At 32.7% G+C, this 22,347-nt stretch overlaps 2 protein-coding genes across 3 annotated transcripts in view; one reads left to right on the top strand and one right to left on the bottom strand.

Annotated features, from left to right (window-relative positions):
- LOC125835105 (40S ribosomal protein S4-like) overlaps window positions 1-22,347 on the bottom strand; it is a 254,483-nt gene that overhangs the window by 85,995 nt on the left and 146,141 nt on the right. The gene's annotated exons all lie outside the window — the stretch shown is intronic.
- LOC125835115 (protein Rf1, mitochondrial-like) lies at window positions 297-10,280 on the top strand. The gene is given in 7 exon segments (XM_049514251.1): window positions 297-591; window positions 593-1,220; window positions 1,223-2,078; window positions 2,142-2,216; window positions 3,862-3,931; window positions 8,431-9,418; window positions 9,421-10,280. Coding segments are annotated over 7 exon segments (3,585 nt in total). The 5' UTR covers window positions 297-303; the 3' UTR covers window positions 10,101-10,280.

Here is a 22,347-nt window from a genome sequence, read left to right as displayed (position 1 = left end):
GAATTTCTCATGTGCATTGACAAAGTTAAATATCATATTTACCAACTAAAATCAAATAAATATCATATTTATTACTCCGTTCACTTTTGAAAAGTCAATTTGACTAATTTTCAAAGTTAAATTAAGATTATTAATTTTTTATTTTAAATAAAATATTTAGATATTAAAAAATTATACGAAAATTACTATAAATTGCAATTTTTTTACGAAAAATATGACAATTAAAAGTGGACGGAGTTGATATATATTAGGTCATTTTTCTAATATCCTTCGCCCACACACCCACATAGGCCACTGAAGAAGATGAGGAGAATTTCTCTGCGAAATGGCAATGGCAATGGTATTCCCTTTATCTCTTTCTTTGCTGATTCAGCAATTACTGTAAGAACTTGTTCTTCATGCCATTACTGTAATAAATCTATTCCAGTAAAGGATAAAATTGGTGTAAATAGTAGCAATTTAGATGATGCTGTTACTCTCTTCCATCAAACGGTTACAATGAAGCCTCTTCCTTCAGTTGTCCATTTCTCTAAATTTTTTAACAATATGATAAGTATGAAGCATTACTCTGCTGTCCTTTCCCTTTTTTCGAGAAATGTAGAAATTGGGTATCCCAATTGATGGGTTCATCTTAAATATCATGATTAATAGTTATTGCCTGATGTATCGTGTTGATTGTGCATTTTCGGTGTTACCCATTTACTTGAAGAATGGCATTCCATTTGATGTTGTCACCTTTAACACCTTATTAAGGGGACTCTTTAGTGAAAATAAGGTCAAAGATGCTGTTGAATTGTTCAAAAAATTGGTGAGAGACAAGATTTGTGAGCCTGATGTAGTCATGTATGCAACTGTAATGAATGGGCTCAGCAAAAGGGGTCATACTCAGAAGACTTTAAGTTTACTCCGGTTAATGGAACAAGGTAATCGTGAGCCCACTATATGTATCTACAGCATTGTTATAGATGCTCTTTGCAAAGATGGAAACTTAGATGCTGCTATCAACATTCTGAACGAGATGAAGCAGAAAGACATTCATCCAGACATATTAACGTATAATTCATTCATTAATGGTATGTGTAACCTCTGTCAGTGGGAAAAGGTTAAAACTTGGTTCTCTGAGATGGTGAACCTTAATATTTATCCAGATGTGCGCATCTTCAATATACTAATAGATGGACTATGCAAAGAAGGGAAAGTTGAAGATGCCAAGGAAGTAATGAACACATGGTCAGAAAAGGTGTAGAGCCTAATATATTCACATACAATGCAATAATGGATGGATATTGTTTGCGTGGTCAAGTCAATAGAGCGAGGACAATTTTTGATATCATGATTGATAAGGGCATGGAGCCTAACATTATTAGCTATAACATACTAATAAATGGATGCTGTATGAAAAAGGAAGTGAATGATGCTATGCAATTGTTTTGTGAAATTTCTCAAAAGGGATCAAAACCTGATGTCGTTACCTACAGTACTATCTTGCAAGGTCTTTTTAAAGTTGGAAGAATAGGCCACGCAAAAAAATTCTTTGCTGAGATGCTATCTGCAGGGTTCATACCTGATTTTTACACTCATGGCATTGTGCTCAATGGTTATTTTAAGTATGGACTTGTTGAAGAAGCTTTGTCGCTCTTTAATAAGTTGGAAGGAAAGAGAGAAGATACTGATATTATTTTATACAATATTGTCATTGGTGGCTTGTGCAAAAATGGTAAACTCGATGAAGCTCGTGCCATTTTTGAGAAGCTTTCTTTAATCGGATTGCTTCCGAATGTGAGAACATACAATAAGATGATACATGGATTTTGTCTTGAAGGGTTGTTAGATGAAGCTAATGATATGCTAAGAAAAATGGAGGAGAATGGCTATCTGCCAAATGTCTTCACTTACAATGTCCTTGTGCGGGGATTTCTCAGGTGTAGCAAAATTACGTAAATGACAACTTTTATGAAGGAAATGACGGGTAGGGGTTTCTCATTTGATGCAACTACAACTGGGTTATTGGTAAACGTTCTAAGGGAGAGTCCGTCCGTCCTTGACATGATACTAGAGCTTCACTCAAAAATTATGAAGTGAATATTTCTTTCGCCTGATTTATTCGGCTACACTATCATTGTGATACAATTTCCTTTTAGCACTGCAAAAGAAATGCTTTCTAATGCAGTTGTGGAAGCAGAAAAGCCAATTAGAACGTCGCTTGGGCTTTGCAGGCAGGCTTATTGAAAAGGTAAACCACTTCCTATATTTTTACTGGGTCAAACAATGGGTTATAACCCAACTTCTCCCCCCTTTTTAAACAAATCACAGTTTTGGTAATTAATGTAATACATTGATTAATATTTGCTGTAGAAAGCAAGACAACTTCTCATTACCTTATTTCAATATTTTTATTTTATAATTGATATTTCAGGAAAGTATTCAAATATTAAAATGCATAAGTATTGAATGTAATACTTGTTTTTGGTAACTTCATTAAGTCGAAAGTACCATTCCACTCTGGGGAGATTAGAAACCTGTCTATTCAAGAGGCTTGCTGAGAGTCTTCACCCCTGAACCAAGAGAAGTTTCCCATTAGTAAAGGTAAATCAATAATTCCCAGATTAAGAATGAATTCACTGAAGTTGTTCATTGCGCTGGATCTTATACTACCGTTGTATTTTTCACTCTTGTATCTGCAAACATTAAAGTCGTCTCCAACTACCCACCAATCATTCCATAAGTCCCTTACTGGTGCAAGTTTATACCACAATAGCTCTCTTTCTGGATTGTTGTGAGGTCCGCAGACACCTATGAAACCCCATCTGAACTCCTCTTGTACTCTCCATCAAACATGAATGGTGTAACTGCCCCTATGAATTTCTCTGACTGTCCATTGTTTTTTTCCCCAAAGTATTAGAATGCCACCACTTTTGCCATTGGTAATTGATAAATCCAGCTTGGTGACCATTCCTCAACCTTATTTTCTTGTAATATACTTGAGTTTTGATAGAATTTCTATCCAAATAGGAAATCATAAAAAAAAAAATAGATTTTTTTTTCTTAATATCCCTTGCTTGTTTGGGTTGGATTACATTTTTACCCACCGCTGGTTACACGATCTGTCCCGATTGTTTGATGGATCATTTTGGGTTTAACCCGCTGAGTCAACTCAACAAATAGGTCATGACCCAACTCGTAGCTACTAGAAACATCGGGTGGGTTGGGTTGATTTTACCACCCCCAGGCTAATAAAGTGAGTAAGCACAAGGCGTTTAAGGTGTTTCTTAGGGAGAAAATTTAGCCTGTAAGCTATTATTGAGCATAGAGTAACGGAACAGCATGATGTCAGAATTATAAAGAAGGTTGCTGGACTGAGATGGTGTAATAACTCTGGTAATAGAGGAAGAATATGTATCATCTGGGGTAGGGATGGAACCGGGACGGGGCGGGGAGGGTTTGGCTTTATGAGGGTGTGGGGCGGATTATATGGTTCCTCTCTTCAGGGTGAAGAAGGCCTTTTAAATTCATTAACAGTTTGGCTGAATACAAGGAGTTCTTGAAGATAGTTGAACTTACCTAGAGTATACTTGTACAATGCAGAGGCGTGTCCAGGATTTCAAGAGGATGTGTGCACTATTATGAAATGGTGGATCTATGGTATAAATTTGACCAGTTTGATGTTTAAGTATTTTTAAAAAAATATAACACTAATGTATATGATCTGCGGAGGGGAGCATGGGTTCACGTGAACCCAGGAACCTCCCTAGATACACCCTCGTGTACAAGGTCACTCTATGCACATGACCTGGTGGAAGCTTAAGAATATCAAAGAATGAATTGAAGAAGCTAAATTCAGGAGTTTTCTGATGTTGATAGGAAAATCATTGTTGTCAGGAAGAAGCTATTGGGATCTGCTGCTAATGCGCGACCTGATATTGATCCAAGGGTGTTGTCAGAAAGATTTACTCTTAATAGAAGTCAACAACTAGCTCTAATTACTCCAATCACTAGAGAGGACGTGCACCTATGAAAAGCATTAACATTACCAGTTTAAAAGAAAAAATCATGGCTATCAAAAGCATAGATGATAACAAGTGTGATGGGCTGAATGCATTTTTTTCCTCAAATCGTTGATGCATTCTTATTGTTAATTAAATGATTCCTTTTCCATTTTTATAGACATCAATTCAAACTGTGTTACTGAGATTGTAGTTGATTGAAAATGAAAGCTACAACTTCCATATATTTCTAAATTTGATATTCTTTATAGAATATTAGTGTTCTGTAGTACTTTCCCCTTCTTTTATCCATCAAATACACTTTTATATGTTAAAGAATTACTTTCAATACTTGTGTAATCAAAAAGTAATTTTAGAGTTGGGAAAAGATACAGACTTGGAAAACTCATTCTAAGTAGAGCTGTAAAAGGAGAATATCTGAAATGTGGATGGAAGCAGAGAAGCTAGAAGAAGTATCCTTACAACACATTCCCGCTGAAGTTCAAATTGGCAAGTGCCACAGTCCAAATAAATAAATAAATTTTAATTTAAAATCCAATGATTATGTGTGGAAAGTGTTAATCTTGTGAAAGAAGCTATCTATTCATCGGGGATACTTGAGCTTTCTTGAAATTTGTCTTTCTATATATTATCTGTCAACACAAACGCGTCTAATATTGTTGGGCCTATTTTGAACTTTCTAGTCCTACTAGTTATTAGAATAAATGGTTGTTTGCTTTAACAATAAGGTGTGGTTGGGGGTTGTAGGGTTTGAGTTTAAATTTAGAGTTGAGTCTGATGTATTCTTTGGTAATTTTTTTCCCTTTCCCTTTTTCATCCTATGAACAAAAGCAAAATACCAGCTTACCCTTTTTTTTTTGTTTTGGATATTTTCAGTTCTCTCTATATGCTTTTGAGTGAAGGTCTAAAGGAATTACTCCCGTTGTTTCAATTTGTTTGTTTGGTTAAGAAGATTTTTGAATCTTGTGGTCTTAAACTAAAGATATTTTGTATGTACCAAAATGCCCTTTAATCTTGTGATCTTAAACATGCCCGATAGAAGGTTAGAATTAAAGAGTTGCTAATAAGCAAAGAAACATTTTTGAAATTGATTAAAAAGGAAAGTAAGGCAAACAAATTGAAACAAAGGTAGTATATAATATTCTCTCTGTTGTGGGATATTTTCCACTATTTATGCCGCGCCAATATAGTAGTACTTCTTTCTGCATATGATTCTCTGCATCTATAGTTTGATAGTTATTTCTTGAAAAATATCAACTCCCTTCTTCCCAGGCAAGTGCTGGAAGTTGTTGCAGGCACTAAAGGTATCTCTGAAATTGACCAACTGAGAAATACAATGTACTACAATACGTGCAGGTGATTATAACGTCTCCTCTTTTTCACATCTCTATTCTTGTACTACATGAAAGTAGATGGTTTTCTTATACAGAAGGACATGCTAAACAATTGGAAAATGAGGGTTAATTTTCAATTCCTAAGACGAAACTTGGATGCCTTTCAAGGAATTCCCATTCTTCTTACTTTTGGGGCCAAGTAATGATTTCCTAAAGTAGGATTTGAAAATTTTGGTTCTTTTTAGCCAAGAGATTATCTCAATAACCCAAACCTTAGAAATCTCATAAATTATTGATTCATGGGGAGAGAGCCTGGCAGTTTTCTGCTTGCAGTTCCATATCTAAGCAATTTCTTTTACATGATGTTCTTGAGTCAAAAAGGTATTGGGGTGAGGTGAAATGGAAACGGTATTTTCCTTTATCTCTTCTAATTCTGCTCCGGCAATTACAGTAAGAAGTTTTCCTTCATGCCATTACAGTAATTGGTGTTGTAAATAGTAGCAATTTAGATGATGTTGTTACTCTCTTCCATCAAATGGTTAGAATGAAGCCTCTTCCTTCTGTTGTCGACTTCTCTAACTTATTTAAGATTATGATAAGTATGAAACATTACTCTACTGTCCTTTCTCTTTTTCAAGAAATGCAGAAATTGGGTATCCCAATTGATGGGTTCATTTTGACTATCATTCTGGTGATTTATCTATCTTTTTTTTGTTTCCATGAACCAACTTAATTGCCAATGATTTTTGTTACCTTTGCTAAATAGGCTGCTCAACCTCTAGAAATTACTCCTTCCTTGAAAGTGACTTATCCATTTGCTTCATCATATCTTGAAGAAACTTTTCTGCTTTCTCCAAATCAGTATGCATCTGATATTTCTTCAACGACAATGATATTTCACACTTCAAATCTATCTTTCTATTTTTCTAACACATGCATGTCACTTGCTAGATAAACGCGTCAGGCACATTCCGATAATTGATCAGGCCGAGATGGTTATGGTGCTCATCGGAGATGTTATATATGATGTTGCAAGTCAGAGCATAGGGATGAGCTGAACGTTTGAATGCTTATGCATACTTAGTTCTTCTTGAAAGAGTTGGACAACTTGGGAGATGAAGTCTTATTCGTGTGTGGCCAATTTTGTATACCATATTATATAAACCAAAATTTATGATAGTATTTACATGATGGATCTCATACAACTTCAAGACTTAAGTTTATGATTATGACATCATGCAACCAAATGCTATAACTAATTTCTACCCCAAAATTCCGCGCGTCTTAATTTTACTGGATATGAAGTTTAAGATCATAGAAATTTTATTTTAATCTTGTAAACATAAAAATGTGTAATGTGTCAAAATATTCTTTTGAGTTTTGTAGTTTTAAATATGACGTATGCGATGTTGAATTATTATATTGACAAATGTCATAAATGAGAGAAAAATTGGCAAGTAAATGATAGAAACTCAAGTACAAAAAAAAAGTGATACAAGAGATATCATAAATGTGAGGAGTTTTTGGCTAAAAACATCCCTCAAATATACTCTAAATTTAAATGGCATCCCTCTACTACCATATTGACCAAAAAAACATCCCTTAACTATCCTAAAAATGGTTAGATTCACCCTTTCATTTTTTTTTCTTGATAGAAACTAACGGTTAAATTCATTTCCTTTTATGTAAATGAAGCAAGAATTAACTATCGATAAACATGTGACTTTTTCACATATTAAAGTTGCAATTCTTCTCATGAATATGATAAAATACATAGTAAAATATTTATAAAAACTTCACATAATTAGAATCTTAAGAAGCAAAAAGCATCACATAAATTGGAACAAAAAAAGTATTTTTTTTATGTAATATCTAAATATGTTACATTTATATTTTTTAAAATACAGCTACTAGTGTTTGTCAAATTTACACAAAAAATAAAATAAAATAGACTACCTTCATACTTTAAATTTCCTCATTTGTCTAGGAAATAAAGAGAAAATTATACATTTTTTTTCTTATAATATTATGTTGCTTATCTGATAAGTAACTATATAGGACAAAAGATAGTTTATTCGAAATATTTTACTCATTTTTTACGGGAACATCGTGGCTGTTACTGTGAAGTTGAGGATAAAAACCTCTCTTCCTAGCTCATTCAGTTTAGTTAGGATTGTCTATTACTAATTATAAGCTAAGAGAAGAATGGGAGCAAACAAAACGGGTTGATCAATCATTAGTTTTTAACAAAAACTAATTGAAGGATGAATCTTGTCATTTTTAAGATAATTGAAGGATGTTTTTCGTTTATTGTGATAGTGCAAAGATGTGGTTTAAACATAGAGTATAGTTAAGGAATGTTTTTTGGCCAAAATTCTAAATGTGAGTATTTTGATACAATAGCTGAGCAAAATAGTTGACTAGGGAAGAATATGAGCTAAAACTCTACGAAGTTAGCTTAAGCTTGAATTTAGAATTTTGGATTTCTAAAATTAGAATTTATTTTAAATGGATTTTGTTGGAATAGATTGGGTGTCACGCTCCAAGTCTACATCTTGGATGTGTGGCACTCGAAATTACGGTTGGTCCCAAGCGAATTCTTAATTTGGCATTTTCTAAGACTTGCTACTATAATAATGTGGAAGTTGTGAATATTAGAAATGGAATGACTATGTCTAATGAAACCTCTAAAACAACTGAATAAGTTTATTGAGACAATATCTTGAGATGCTTGAACTAAAATATTTGAATTGAACTTTAAGTCTAATGAATCATAACTGAAGTACTCTGAATGCAAGAAGAACTTAAGTTTGTGAATTTTGATTCCAAATCCATCTAAATTATCTCTATTATTTTTTAAATTTCGTATGTTACCTCATCTATATTCCAAATTTCCAATCATGCCCATTTTTAGAAAAATGTCTCTTTTTTTTTCTCTAGGTTCTTTGTAAATACGAAAAATAACGTGACGAAAAAATTTCAAAATTGAGAAAAAGTGACATGAGTCTTAATTATTGACTCCAAAAACAGTGACTGGCAAAATTAGGGCATATCTGGGGGATCGTTGCGGTGTGCAATTCTCTCTCATTCAGGTGAAGATGAGAAAAATTTATGGTAGTGCTAATAAATCCATTTGTAAACATGGGGTAAGCATCAATTTTGATAATGCTGTTACTCTTTTTCATCAAATGGTTAGAACGAAGCCTCTTCCTTCTCTTGTCGACTTCTCTAAATTGTTTAAGAATATGATAAGTATGAAGCATTACTCGACTGTTGTTTCTCTTTTTCGCGAAATGCAGATATTGGGTATTCCAATTGATGGGTTCATCTTGACTAGTGTGATTAATAGTTATTGCCTGATGCATCATGCTCATTTTGGATTTTCGGTGTTACCTATTTACTTGAAGAATGGCATTCCATTTAATACTGTTACCTTTAACACCCTATTAAGAGGAATCTTTGCTGAAAATAAGGTTAAAGATGCTGTTGAATTGTTCAAAAAATTGGTCAGAAACAAGATTTGTGAGCCTAACGAAATCATGTATGCAATCGTCATGAATGGGCTAAGCAAAAGGGGTCATACTCAGAAGACTTTAAGTTTGCTCCGGTTAATGGAACAAGGTAACACTGAGCCCAACATATATATCTACAACATCGTTATAGATTCCCTTTGCAAAGATGGAAACTTAGATGCTGCTATAGACCTTTTGAATGAGATGAAACAGAAAGGCATTCATCCAGACATATTAACGTATAATTCATTGATTGATGGTTTGTGTAAGCTCGGTCTGTGGGAAAAGGTTAAGACTTTATTCTCTGAGATGGTGAACCTTAATATGTACCCAGATGTGCAAACCTTCAACATAATAACAGATGGACTATGCAAAGAAGGGAAAGTCAAAGATGCTGAGAAAGTAATGAAACACATGGTCGAAAAGGGTGTAGAGCCTAATACAATCACATACAATGCGATAATAGATGGATATTGTTTGCGTGGTAAAGTGGATAGAGCGAGGAGAATTTTCGATATCATGATTGATAAGGGCATTGAGCCTAACATTACTAGCTATAACATACTAGTAATGAAACACATGAGGCCATGCAGTTGTTTTGTGAAATTTCTGAAAAGGGATCAGAACCAAATATTGTTACCTACAATACTATCTTGCAAGGTCTGTTTGAAGTTGGAAGAGTAGGCGATGCAAAAAAATTCTTTGCTGAGATGCTATCTGCAGGGCCCATACCTGACTTTTACACTCATGGCATTGTGCTCAATGGTTATTTTAAGTATGGACTTGTTGAAGAAGCTTTGTTGCTCTTTAGTAAGTTGGAACGAAAGAGAGAAAATACTGATATTATATTTTACAATATTGTCATTGGTGGCTTGTGCAAAAATGGTAAACTCGACAAAGCTTGTGCCATTTTTGAGAATCTTCCTTTAATTGGAGTGCTACCAGATGTGAGAACATTCACTATAATGATAAAAGGATTATGTCTTGAGGGGTTTTTGGATGAAGCTAACGATATTCTACGAAATATGGAAGACAATGGTTGTTTTCCCAACAATGTCACTTACAATGTTGTTGTGCAAGGATATCTCAGGTGCAACAAAATTAGTGAAATGGCAACATTTATGAAGAAAATAGCGGGAAGGGGCTTGTCACTTGATGCAACTACAACTGAGTTATTGATAAACGTCATAAGGGAGAATCCTTCCGTCCTTGACATCATACCGGAGCTTCACTTAAGAAACAAGAAGTGATCGCCTGATTTATTCAGCTAGGCTATGGCTGTAATACAATTTCCTTTTTATCCCTGCAAAACAAGTGGCATCCAATGCATTGCAGAAGCTGATGGCAATTAGAATGTTGCTTGATTTTTCTAGGCAGACCTATTGAGGAGGTACTTCAATTTTGATATGTTGAGTTATTTATCAGCTCTTCTTTTTCGTAGAAATCAAATGTGCTTGCACTCTTAATATGAGAACTCTGGTGACCATACCAATTTCAAAAATAATAATAATATAATGGTGAGTGTCTTTATGTGTACACATTATAAGTCTAGTAATATCAATATTTTTAGTACTACTTAGTTAACTTCAGGTATTTTTTTGATAGAAGCACAAAGAAGAGACAAAAATCCCGTCGTTTCAATTTGTTTGTCCTACTTTCCTTCTTAGTCCGTTTAAAAAAGAATGCCTCTTTTCTACTTAGCAATTCTTTAATTCCAACTTTCCAGAACATTAAAGAGCATTTGGTACATTTGACATACCTTTAATTTTAGACCACAAGATTCAAAAGTCTTCTTTACTTTCTAACTTCGTGCCAAGTCAAAATAGGACAAACAATTATAAATAGAGGGAGTAATTGTTATCTATTTCGATTGAGAGGAATGATAGATGTCTCAATGACAAGATAAACAACATAGAGCAGATTAAATATATCTGTACCTATGGTGCAGGAAGAATCTTTTCCAGGCTAGTTAAACTAGTTGATTCTCTTTGGCCAGCCGGCTTGTTGCAACCTGTTATAAATTGGGTATAAAACTGTTTTTTTTTCAATGGTAACTATATAAATGCTTTCTTTTGTGTATAGGAATTAAAGAAATGGGTTTTCATTGTTGAGAGTGAGCACTTTTCTTCCTTTACTACACTTTGGAACTGTTTCTCTACATATCCAAGGATGTTAGCTAGGCTTGATTTCTGAAGAATGAAAATGTTTACTGATAGTGTGGAATAGGCTTGAATTATAATAATTGTTGGTGTAGTATTTGATTGTTAAAAGAAAATAAAGAACACGGAGTGAGATCCATGGGTTTCATGAGTGAACTACCACTATGGAAGATTCTTTAAGGCTCCCTATGACCTTTTTATTTTCTCATGGTTTCTACAAAAGGAGGAGATTAAAAAAAGGAAAATTTCTACAAAACCAAATACTTTAAAGATGGAAGACAAGTATTCTTGAGTTGATCACATCATTCAGAAGGAGACCATTTTTACAAAAAAGATTTCTCTATAAGATAATAGTTCTTTTTTCATTATTGGATTGAAGTAGATCTTTCGAGGGATATATCTTCGGAATTTGGTAGATATCTTTTGTGCGATACTTGAAATAAAGGTGCTTTATGTTGTTGAGATCCTTTTAAAATGTAAGTCCATCTACGACTATTGATTTCCGTGATCTAAGCTCCTATTGGATTGATGACAAATTGATTATGCGGTATATGTACCTTTAGTCTTTAAAGCAAGACCTTAGCTGTTGTAGCCAAATTTGAACTGTAATCTTTGTAAATCCAAAATATGGTGTTCATAGGCAAAGTGCAAAGGGAAATCCAAGCAATCATTTTCATTGAAATGTACTCAAGAATGTCGTTGTACAACCTGTCTGCTTAGTGAATCCAGTAATGCAACCACTTATGTTTTCAGCTCATATGGAAGAACATGGTTTTGAAAGCACTACAATATTTGACATTTTGAGAGACAAGGGTAAAGGCACTAATGATTCTTGGCTCTGGTACACTACACATGATACTCTGTATGATGTTGTGCAATCAGCTAGTATCTTCATGTTTTGTCTAAACTGACTTTGCATCTCACCGTTGACATTGCACACTTAGTAAGTTCACATATAGACAATATTAAAAGTAACCACATTTGGCAGGAAGTGCAAGTTAGCACACAATTATGAGAAAATGGTTTGGTCATGTCTTGCATAGTCACCTCTAGATACACCAGTCAATAGGTGTATAATCATGGTGAGTGAATGTGTTGAAAAGGCGACTAGATAGACTTAATATCACATGGAAGGAAGTTTCTTTGATAGACCTACAATCTCTTAGAATCCACAGTAGAACTAGAGAAAAATAAGGCATGATGGAGAAATATATCTATATAGTCTATGCCAAATTGTTTTTTTCCCTATTCGAATAGTCTATGGAGAAAAATATATCTATATAGTCTATTCTAATAGAAAAATAAGGCATGATGGAAGTCACTCATCTCCAATATGCAGATGACACTCTCATCTTCTGTGATGCAGAAGAAAGCCAACTTAAGATCCTGAGAGTGATACTCAATTCTTTTTGAAGCAACTTCAGGTCTCCATATCAACTGGAGAAAAAGTCTTATTTTCCCAATTAATGAGGTGAACAGAATGCAACATCTGACAGAGATCTTGGGAGGAGAAATAGGTAAACTACCAACAATATATTTATGGATGCCTTTGGGAGCCAAAAGCAAATCCAATGAAATTTGGAATGGGGTGCTGGAGAGATGTGAAAGAAGACTATCTAGATGGAAAGCACAATATTTGTCTAGAGGTGGAAGATTGACCCTGATCAACTCAGTCTTAGATGTTTTGCCAACATATTTGATGTCAGTTTTTCCTCTCCCCCCTACGGTGGAGGAAAGAATTGATGCATTAAGGAGGATTTTTTTGTGGAATGGAGAGAAAGAATACAAAGGATTTCATTTGGTCAAATGGAAGACTGTAATTCTTTCAAAGAAACAAGGTGGTTTAGGCATTAGAAAATTGAAGAAATAGAACAAAAGCCTTATGATGAAGTGGTTGTGAAGATTTCCTGAAGAGGAGCAGGCCCTTTGGGTTAGAGTGATTCAGGCCAAGTATGAGAAGATAGATCACTGGAAAACTAAGGAAGTGACTTCTACCTATGGTATTAGCCTATGGAGATCAATCAGAAATTTGTGGCATTGTTTCTTTCAAAGAACTAGATTCAATGTAAACAATGGAAGAAAGATTTTGTTTTAGGACGATAATTGGTTAGGAAATGGTTGCCTCAAACAGCTCTTTCCAGACATCTATCTGTTGAATCAACAACATGAGGCCACGGTGCAAGAAGTTTGGTCCATTCATGAATGGAACTTAACATATAGAAGGAGGATACAAGACTAGGAGGTGGACAGACTAGCTGAATTTTATGGCACCCTGGACCATTTTGGAGGATTGAAAGAGGGAGAAGACACTCTTAGGTGGATTCATCACAGCAAAGGTATCTTCACAGTTAGCTCTGCCTACAAGAACCTGAATCAAATGGGGACTCAACTCAGATTTTTGCCTTGGAAGCTTATCTGGAAAGTCAAAATTCCATATAAGGTGACAGTCTTTACTTGGTTGGTAGTTAAAGAGGCGGTACTAACACAGGAGAATCTAATGAAGAGGGGAATACATATGTGTCATAGATTTTTTTTTGTGACCAACAGGCAGAGACAATCAACCATCTGTTTCTTCATTGCAAAGTGGTTAGACAATTGTGGCACTTATTTACCAGCTTCAGGGGCACAAACTGGACTATGCCACAAAGGGTAAGTCAGGCTATAGAAAGCTGGAACAATGAAGGCAATGGCAGTACAGACCAAAGCAGATGGAGGATTGTCCCAGCAGTGATTTGGTGGACCATATGGAAGGAGAGAAATATGAGATGCTTTGAGAGTATTAGTAGTCCTTTACACAGGATTAAAATGAACTGCATAATCACTTTTTGTTATTGGTGCAGTTCGGAGTATATAGATGATCCTATAGCGGTTAGAGATATCCTAGGTCCTTTGTAAGATGAAGTAGGATCTAGTTTAGTTTTGTTTTAAGTACACGCAACTGTATGTAGCTCCATGATGTAAATTTGGGATCCCAGCCTTTAGTGCTAAAGATTAATACACAAAATTGTTACCTTTGTAAAAAAAAAAAGAGTTACGGGGTAACTCTGACTACCAAATATGTTTAGTTGTCTTCTAACGCATTAAGTTTTCTATGGAACATTGAATCCTATGGACACTATAAGATAGGAGTAATATATATCTTATTTCTTTTGAATTATGGTTTATCGGTGTGATCTTGATTTGTCACAAATCACACCCAAGGGTGTGACCTAGTGGTCAATGAAGTGGTTAAGAATCTCGAGGTCTCCGGTTCAAAACTCATCCAAGACAAAAAAACACTAGGTGATTCTTCCCATCTTTCCTAGCCTTGGTGGACGGAATTACTTGGTACCTGTTGGTGGCAAGTATCCCATGGAATTAGTCGAGGTGTGCGAAAATTGGCCCGGACACCACGATCATAAAAGAAAATGATCTATCACAAATCTAACCTTGCTTCTTGAATCATTTGAATGTCAGCTGTGATTTTTCTTGCTTCTCCTTCACTAACGTAATAAAGTACATTTGAGTCGAGGGTCATTTTCGGAAACAATCTCTCTATCTTCACGAGGTAGTGGTAAGATCTCTATACATTCTACCCTCCCCAGACCTCAGTTGTGGATTTCACTAGGTATGTTATTGTTTTTGTGTTATAGTGCTAGTAACTTTAGTTAGAGTGATGACGAGTAGAGCTTTTCATGATCATGTCTCCACGTGTAGCTTCATCCTAGTTGTCGTTAAGATTTTTAGTTGTCTATGGAATATTGAATCATGTGGACACTATTAGATAAGAGTAATATATATTACTAATACAAACATAACTAATACAAGCATTACTAATGCAAGCATTGGTAATACACTCTATAAAGCATTATTTTTATACACTCTACTAGGGGTGTACATGGCCGGGTTGGTTCGAATTTTTCTAATATCAAACCTAATCATTTGTGTCGGATTTTTAAATTTATAAACCAAACCAATTAAACTCGAGTTTTTCAACCTCGGGTTTTTTTGGGTTTTTGGAATTTTTGGGTTTTTTCAGGTTTTTCCGGTAAAGTATTCATACAAACATATAATTTACTTGTACTCCAAATATTTCTTTAGTCCTACCAAAATACAACTATCTAAGGTGTTTCTTAAGAAAATTATACAAAATATGATATGAGTAATGACACTAAAATATCCAACAAAAAAATAATAATAATGAAATCGTGTAAAACAAATATTGCAAATTAACAAGTCATCATGAAAATGATCATAATTTAAAAGTACTAAACCATGCTAAAATAATTTTAATAAGTATTAGTTACATGACTAAATATTAAAAGAAATTAAAATTAGATTATGTATTTGAATTGTCTAAACCACTGTTAAACCAAAGAACAAATATTCAATATTATTGTCATTCTTAGTGTTGAATTGATTTTCTTTTTGCATTAGTATTAATTTGATTTTGATTTAAGCTTTATTATAATTACCAACATCTGTGGACTATAATCTTTATTGAACCATTTAGAATTCTAAGTTTCAAACTTGAAATAATATATTAAAAGATAAAAATTATGAAAAAGTATAAGAAATATTTAAAAATTATATCAAAGTAAATATTTTTATGTATAAAATAAAATTTTAAAATTATATATATAATATCGGGTTGGTTTGGTCTTGGGTTGTTTTTTTTTTAGTTAAAGCCAAACCAATCCAAATATAGTCAGGTTTTTTTTTCCAATACCAAACCAAGTCAAACCAACCACTAGTCGGATTTTTTTTCTCAACTCAATTTGCGATTTGGTTCGATTTTCGATTCGATTTTGTACACCCCTACACTCTACCAAACGATCTTACTGTATTTTTTATGAAGTGTTAATGTATTTCTTTAACTCCGTTTAAGGCATGCTTAAAAGGTAGGGCACAAAAGATTACATTTAACCATCAGTCCTCTCAATTTGAGTAAAAAATATCCACACCCTACCTCTTCCATGATTTGTCAAATTAATCTGATAAAAGATGGTTTATCCCAACTAAATTAACTCTCTGTCCAGCTCCACTAGTAAGTGTAGGCATAGGCGGACCCATCCCTATAGATAGGGTATACGTGTATCCATTAATTTCAGAAAAAATCATGTAATTAGTCGTATATATATTTCTATGTATATATATTTCTATTTTGAAAAACTGATAAAAATTAGAATATAATTAGTCGTATACTCATAAAAAGCACAGTGTCATTATGTTACTAATAAAAGGTAGAGGAAACCACCCTCGGAGTGTAGGTGGTGTAAGGGGTGGACCCACATGTATAGGTGGGGTGCACGTGCACCCGTTAACTTAGGAAAAATTATGTATATATACATATCTATCTCAAGAAACTGATAGAAATATGAAGGAAATGCATAAATTCACCCCCAAACTTGTCTCGAAAAATCAGTTACACGCTTAAACTAATATAGTGACCTATTACACACCTCTGCTACTAGATAGTGAATTTTTTTATCCCCTAAGACATGTAGCACCACTCTCATAATGGGAGGTGTATCACACTTGCGCCACATCAATGTCATGTCACTGCCACATCAGATGTCATGTCAAATTTTGATTAAAATTCTCCATATCATTCAATTGTTTTTTCTTCAATGAACACCACCATGAAACCACTACCATTGCCGCCATATTACTACCAAATTTATACATTTCACCATGAAAACCAAAATAGTCACCATAAATTTCACCACCTACGATCAAATCCACCATCGAAATCATACTATCACCATTATTCCCACAAAAAATAAAAAGATCCACAACAAAATTTGACACTCATAAACAAACTCATCACCAAAATTATATCATCACCATCAAAAGGTACAAACCCACCACCAAATATCACTACCACCATTGTCAATATCAATTTTTTGTTCGCCACCACCTTTAATTCCCTCTTCTTTGTCACCCCACGCAAACAAATCCATCATTATATTTTATTTTTAAACTTAATCATTAATTTTATCAACCACCAACAAAGCCGAAGAGAAAAATCAAATATAATGAAAATAGTGAAATCGAATAAGCATTAAAATAGGATATGATGGGGGGAGAGGATTTTGGTAGAGGTATAATGGCGTGGATGAAAATTGGGTATGAAAAAAAATAAAGAAGTAGAAGATGGTTGGTTGCCTGTGAAGAAGAAGAAGAAGAGGGGCATTGGGTGGTGGGTGGAGGGTGATAGTAAAAAGAAGATTTTAATTTTTTTTTAACTTTATTTACCGTCAAACGTGCTTTTTTTATTATTTTTTGCCACGTCGGTTTTAGGGGGTAAAAAAATATATTTTTAAATAGTAAATGTGTGTAATAGATCGTCATGATAGTTTAAGTGTGTAACTGACTTTTTGAAACAAGTTCAAAGGTGAATTTATGCCTTTTCCCAAATAGGAAATATACTAAAGAGTGCACCCTAAGAGAACATAAAACTGCTTTGGTCTGCTGGTAGAAGCAAGGAGATCCACCCTTGCAACCCAGGTTTGATCCTGGTTTAACATCTTATCTTTTACTCTTTTTTACTCTTATTATTACAAACTTAAGGGTGTATTTATAACATCAAAATTGCTAAATAGGGGAGTAGGATTTATTTATAACATCAAAAATTTTAAATAGGGGGATTTGAACTCATGACCATCTAATGACTAATCAAATATGACATTTCCATTAATCGTCATTAAAAAATCTGCTATTATCCATTAATCATCATTAAAATTTTTGCTATTATCCATTAATCGTCGTTGAAGAATTCACTAATACTAATCAAATACGACATTATCCATTAATCGTCACTAAAAAAATTGCTATTGTCCATTAATCGTCATTGAAAAAGACATTATCCATTAATCGTCATTAAAAAATTCGCTACCATTCGTTAATCATCATTGAAAAATTCACTAATGCTTAAATTAAGATACTATTGGTGCACCCAAACTCTTTCAATCTTGAGTTCGCCTCTGGGTGGTGTTACATTGTTACCTAATTCTATTTCATCATCATTATCACTATATCATAATCTTCTTGCATTTGTACATAATATTCATAATATTATCAGGTGACATTTCTGAATCGTGTGTTTAAAAAAAGGCATATGATTGTATTGAAACGGGTTTGAGAACTAAGCTCCTGTGTAGTGTTTATTATCTTGTCAAATGCAAACAATTGAAAACCATTTAATCGGATGTGCATTCAGAATCAGACATTTAAATATTACAACATACATCTAAATATTCATATATATATATATATATATTCAGATTCATGACATCTTAGGATAGAAAAATATTTTCATATTTTTTCTGTTCGATTGGTAAAAATTTACAAAATATTTTGTTTAAAATAAAATAAAATATCTACTATAATAAAAAAAAGTTAAATTCTTCATAGTATCTGTGTTCTTTATCTAGTCCATGCTAAGATAGTCAACAAAAAAATGTTTATAGGCCTCGACCCAATGTCCCAATCTAAGGAAGCTTTGAATAAATTTTCCACTTTTAACCCAATACAGACTTTGCCTATGGATTTGGTGAGGGGTTTACAAGCCATAGCTAGTGGAAACTAGATTGAGCTTTACTTAAAACATGCAAGAAAAGGTGGAACATACATATATATAGTCACCCCCAAAATAAGTAGTGGTTCATATATAGAATCTAACCTATCTGAATTGTGATAGGATCGATGATTATATTCCTTCGTTTTTAAAAGTTTAAATCACATGTATGATTATTATTTTTGTCAGAAATGAATCTACAATACTCAAATTCTAATTTAGTCAGATTCTAACGTAAATATTCGATAGTGGACTAGAAACTTTTAAAAAATAAAGATCATATGTGTAAACTTAATTAATAGTATATCTGTCTTCTCTACCACATATTCACGTGGGATCTATGAAGCTAATAATAAGTTATACTACACTCCCAACTCTTTAGATCATTGGATCTATATCAACCTACTATACATATTTATAGATATGGATGTAATTGAATTTTAGTATGATTTGGTTGAAATTTGTTATAAATAAAAAGGATTTGAAATGAAGTAAAAGGTATTTAGAGGTTGAAATTGTGTTCAGACATGAAAATACAATTCATTGAAATTTTGATAGTAAAACTTTATAAAACTGTTTCTGAAATTTCAAATTCTATATTTCAAGTTATGCGTTGCTATGAGGCAACGGAATAATCTTGTCGAGCCTTGCAATGCACTCATTTTATTTAGTCAGTTATAACAATAAAAAATCACACTTTAATTTAACTCGAAACTGATGCAAGATTCTGTACAATTCACTCTAATAGTAATAACTATCGAGCGTTTCCGTTATTTATATTTGTATATTTTAAGACATATATAGTAATTAATAGTACGACCATGTACACTTAAATATTCATCCACAACATATAATTAACTACTATACTTCAAAATTCATTTTTATTTTTGTTGCATTTTCAAACTTACAAACAAGCAAATTAATAAAAGATGTTCTTGGGATACATGTGACATATTGGGATCTTCTATTGGCACTAAAATAAATAATTAAATAGTACTACAAAATAAACTATATATAGTATATATATAATCATTCCCACAGTGCACTGCCGTTCCCTTCACGAGACCTTTATTTCTGGCCCCCTTTTTACTGTGCTTTCAACACTTTCTCATGCATCTATTTCTAAGTTCCTTGAACCAAGGTATTCTCCTTTGACTTTGTGAATGAAATAAATAATTTTAAGTTGTTTTAATTTAAGCGTTTTAGTTTAATTAGATATGATTTTTTTAATAAAAATAAAATAAAGATTTTTGAAGTTTATGTTTTAAACAAAAGATATATTTTATTAATTGTACCAAAATATTTATGAATCTTCTGAGTTGTGATCTTAAAAAAAGACAATGTAAAAAATGATGATAATAGAGAATTACTACTAAATATAGAAAGATATATTCTTTTAGAAACAGATTTTAAAAAAGTGAATATTTGTTGGGTGTCTTCGGTCGAAGGTAAATATTTTTTAGAAAAATAAGTGAGTCGTTTCTTACTTATTTACTTATGTTCAATATGTAAAAAAAGATATTATATCCTAAACTCATTTATATATAACTAAACAAATACGTACTATGGACGATGGTGGTGATGATAGTGGCTATGAGGTTTGAAAATGAAGTGTGTTAGAAGATGGCAAAAACACAATCAATGTAAAATGATACTTATAGAACTTGTTTTTTCCTGCTTCCATTAGGAAAGTCATTTACCTCATTTTTAAGAAACTTGTTTTCCTAAAGAAATATTTTCAATTTTTTTTATCAACCGTACATAAAAAAAAAAATCAGCTCCAGACTGAACACACATGTTATAACTTATACGTACTTTTAATTTAAACGACAAAATGAAAATCTTTTTTATATTCTTAAACTTTATGTCCGATTAAGTTAAAGACACATAAAACAAACCATATAGAATATTATTAAATCCACATGTTTATTCATAAATCTTTACCATATTCTAGCATCTCTATTTTTTTAAGCCTATACATATTAAAACCCTTTTTGGTTTCACTTCTCTCATCACCCCATTTCACTTAACCAAAATGTTCACTTCTTCTTCTTCTTCTCCTCCTCCATTTCCACAAATTACTTTTAACTCACTAAAGAACATCATCCATAATATCCTATCTTATAATAGCAACATTATGCTAGCAGCAATAATATCACTTCTTTTAGTAATTCTCTTTATTTTACTTCTACACATTTATGCCAAATGGTTCTTGGTTCAAACTCGACGAAGGAGTACTCGAAATTCACTCTCTTCCCCTTTTCATAATTTTCATTCCTTCAATATTGTTGATAATACTAACTTTGCTAGTAATTTGCCAACAAAGGGTCTCGAAAGATCGATGATTTCTTCCATTCCTTTGTTTGTATACAAAGAAGAAAGTAATGAGGAGTTGGAATGTATAATTTGTTTGAGTTTATTAGAAGATGAAGATGTTAGTAGAAAATTACCTAAGTGTAGCCATGCATTTCATGTGGAGTGTATTGATATGTGGTTGTATTCACATTCTACATGTCCGATTTGTCGATCTCCTATTGTGATTGACATAGGCGAATCCAAGATTTAAGGTAAATTAGTCGAATCAGCATGAATCTTCTCTTATTATATACTGTATGAAATTAAATACATACGGGAAGAACTTCAAATTATTTCATTACTAAATATATCTTAATTTTGTTCTTCATTATATATACTTTGGTCATTCATATTCTTAGTATTAGCAAATTGTCTTGTATATATTTGTCATAGTCTTTATCGGTTCCAACATCATCGATCTTGAGTTGAGTGATTTTACGTTTCAAATTATTTTGTGTTATATAGGGAGTATATTGTTTACCTTGAATCCTCAGGTCAAGAACTAGCTTGTGGATTCAACTATACTAAATAATTTTTTTATATTTAAGATATTTCAAAGAGCTACCTACGATGGAAATGAGTGAATTGAACTCCTTATTACTATTATTATTATTATTATTATTATTATTATTTGAATAAAAGATCGAAAAGAATGTTGCAAAGTTTTTTGGGTGTATTTTTTTTAATAAAAAAAAAAAAGACGTAGAATTAATAATAAATTTATAAGGACTATTGTTGTATACTTGGCAGATTAAGAGTCCGTTTGAATTATATTAAAAATAATAATTTTTAACTCAGAAAATAAAAGGTCAAATCTTAAATGATTTTTAAGTCAAAAAAATAAAAAGTAAGAGGAGTCCTTTTTAGTTTTTAACTTTATTTTTAAAAATCATTTAAAACTTATTTTAAGTTATTTCTAACTTTGTCAAACACTCCCAAAAACTAAAAATGATTTAAAAAGTAGATTTGACCAGCTTTTAAGTCAGTTCAAACAGACTCTAAGTACAAATTTGTAGACCTAAGATGCCAATAAGGAAGGCTTCTGAACAATAAAATTCATGTCTAATTTTTTTTTGGAAAAATGACTGAAATACACGTTTTATGTTTTTCTTATCTCCAATATCCCCTTCTATTTCTAAAAACCTCTAAAATTTCTTATTTCTTTAATGTATCCGAGCTACATATTATGTATCCGATTTATGTTATAATGTATCCGAGCTACATATTATGTATCCTATTTGTGTTACTTTTTTAAGGGATTAATTTAATTACAAACTAATGAGGGATATATTGTAATTTCATATTAAAACTATAGATTTATGTAAGTTATACTTTTTTGGTCTGCTAACGAATTAACGACATATTATTCAAAAAAATTATTAGCTACAAGTACTTTAACGAAATATTGACAACAAAGTTGGCAGC

Source organism: Solanum verrucosum, unplaced genomic scaffold (assembly GCF_900185275.1).
Source record: "Solanum verrucosum unplaced genomic scaffold, falcon-dt-bn FXZP01000220.1, whole genome shotgun sequence".
Classification (NCBI taxonomy): Eukaryota; Viridiplantae; Streptophyta; class Magnoliopsida; order Solanales; family Solanaceae; genus Solanum; species Solanum verrucosum.
Note: the sequence above shows the minus strand (reverse complement) of the source record. Positions and strands in the feature narration are given on the sequence as shown.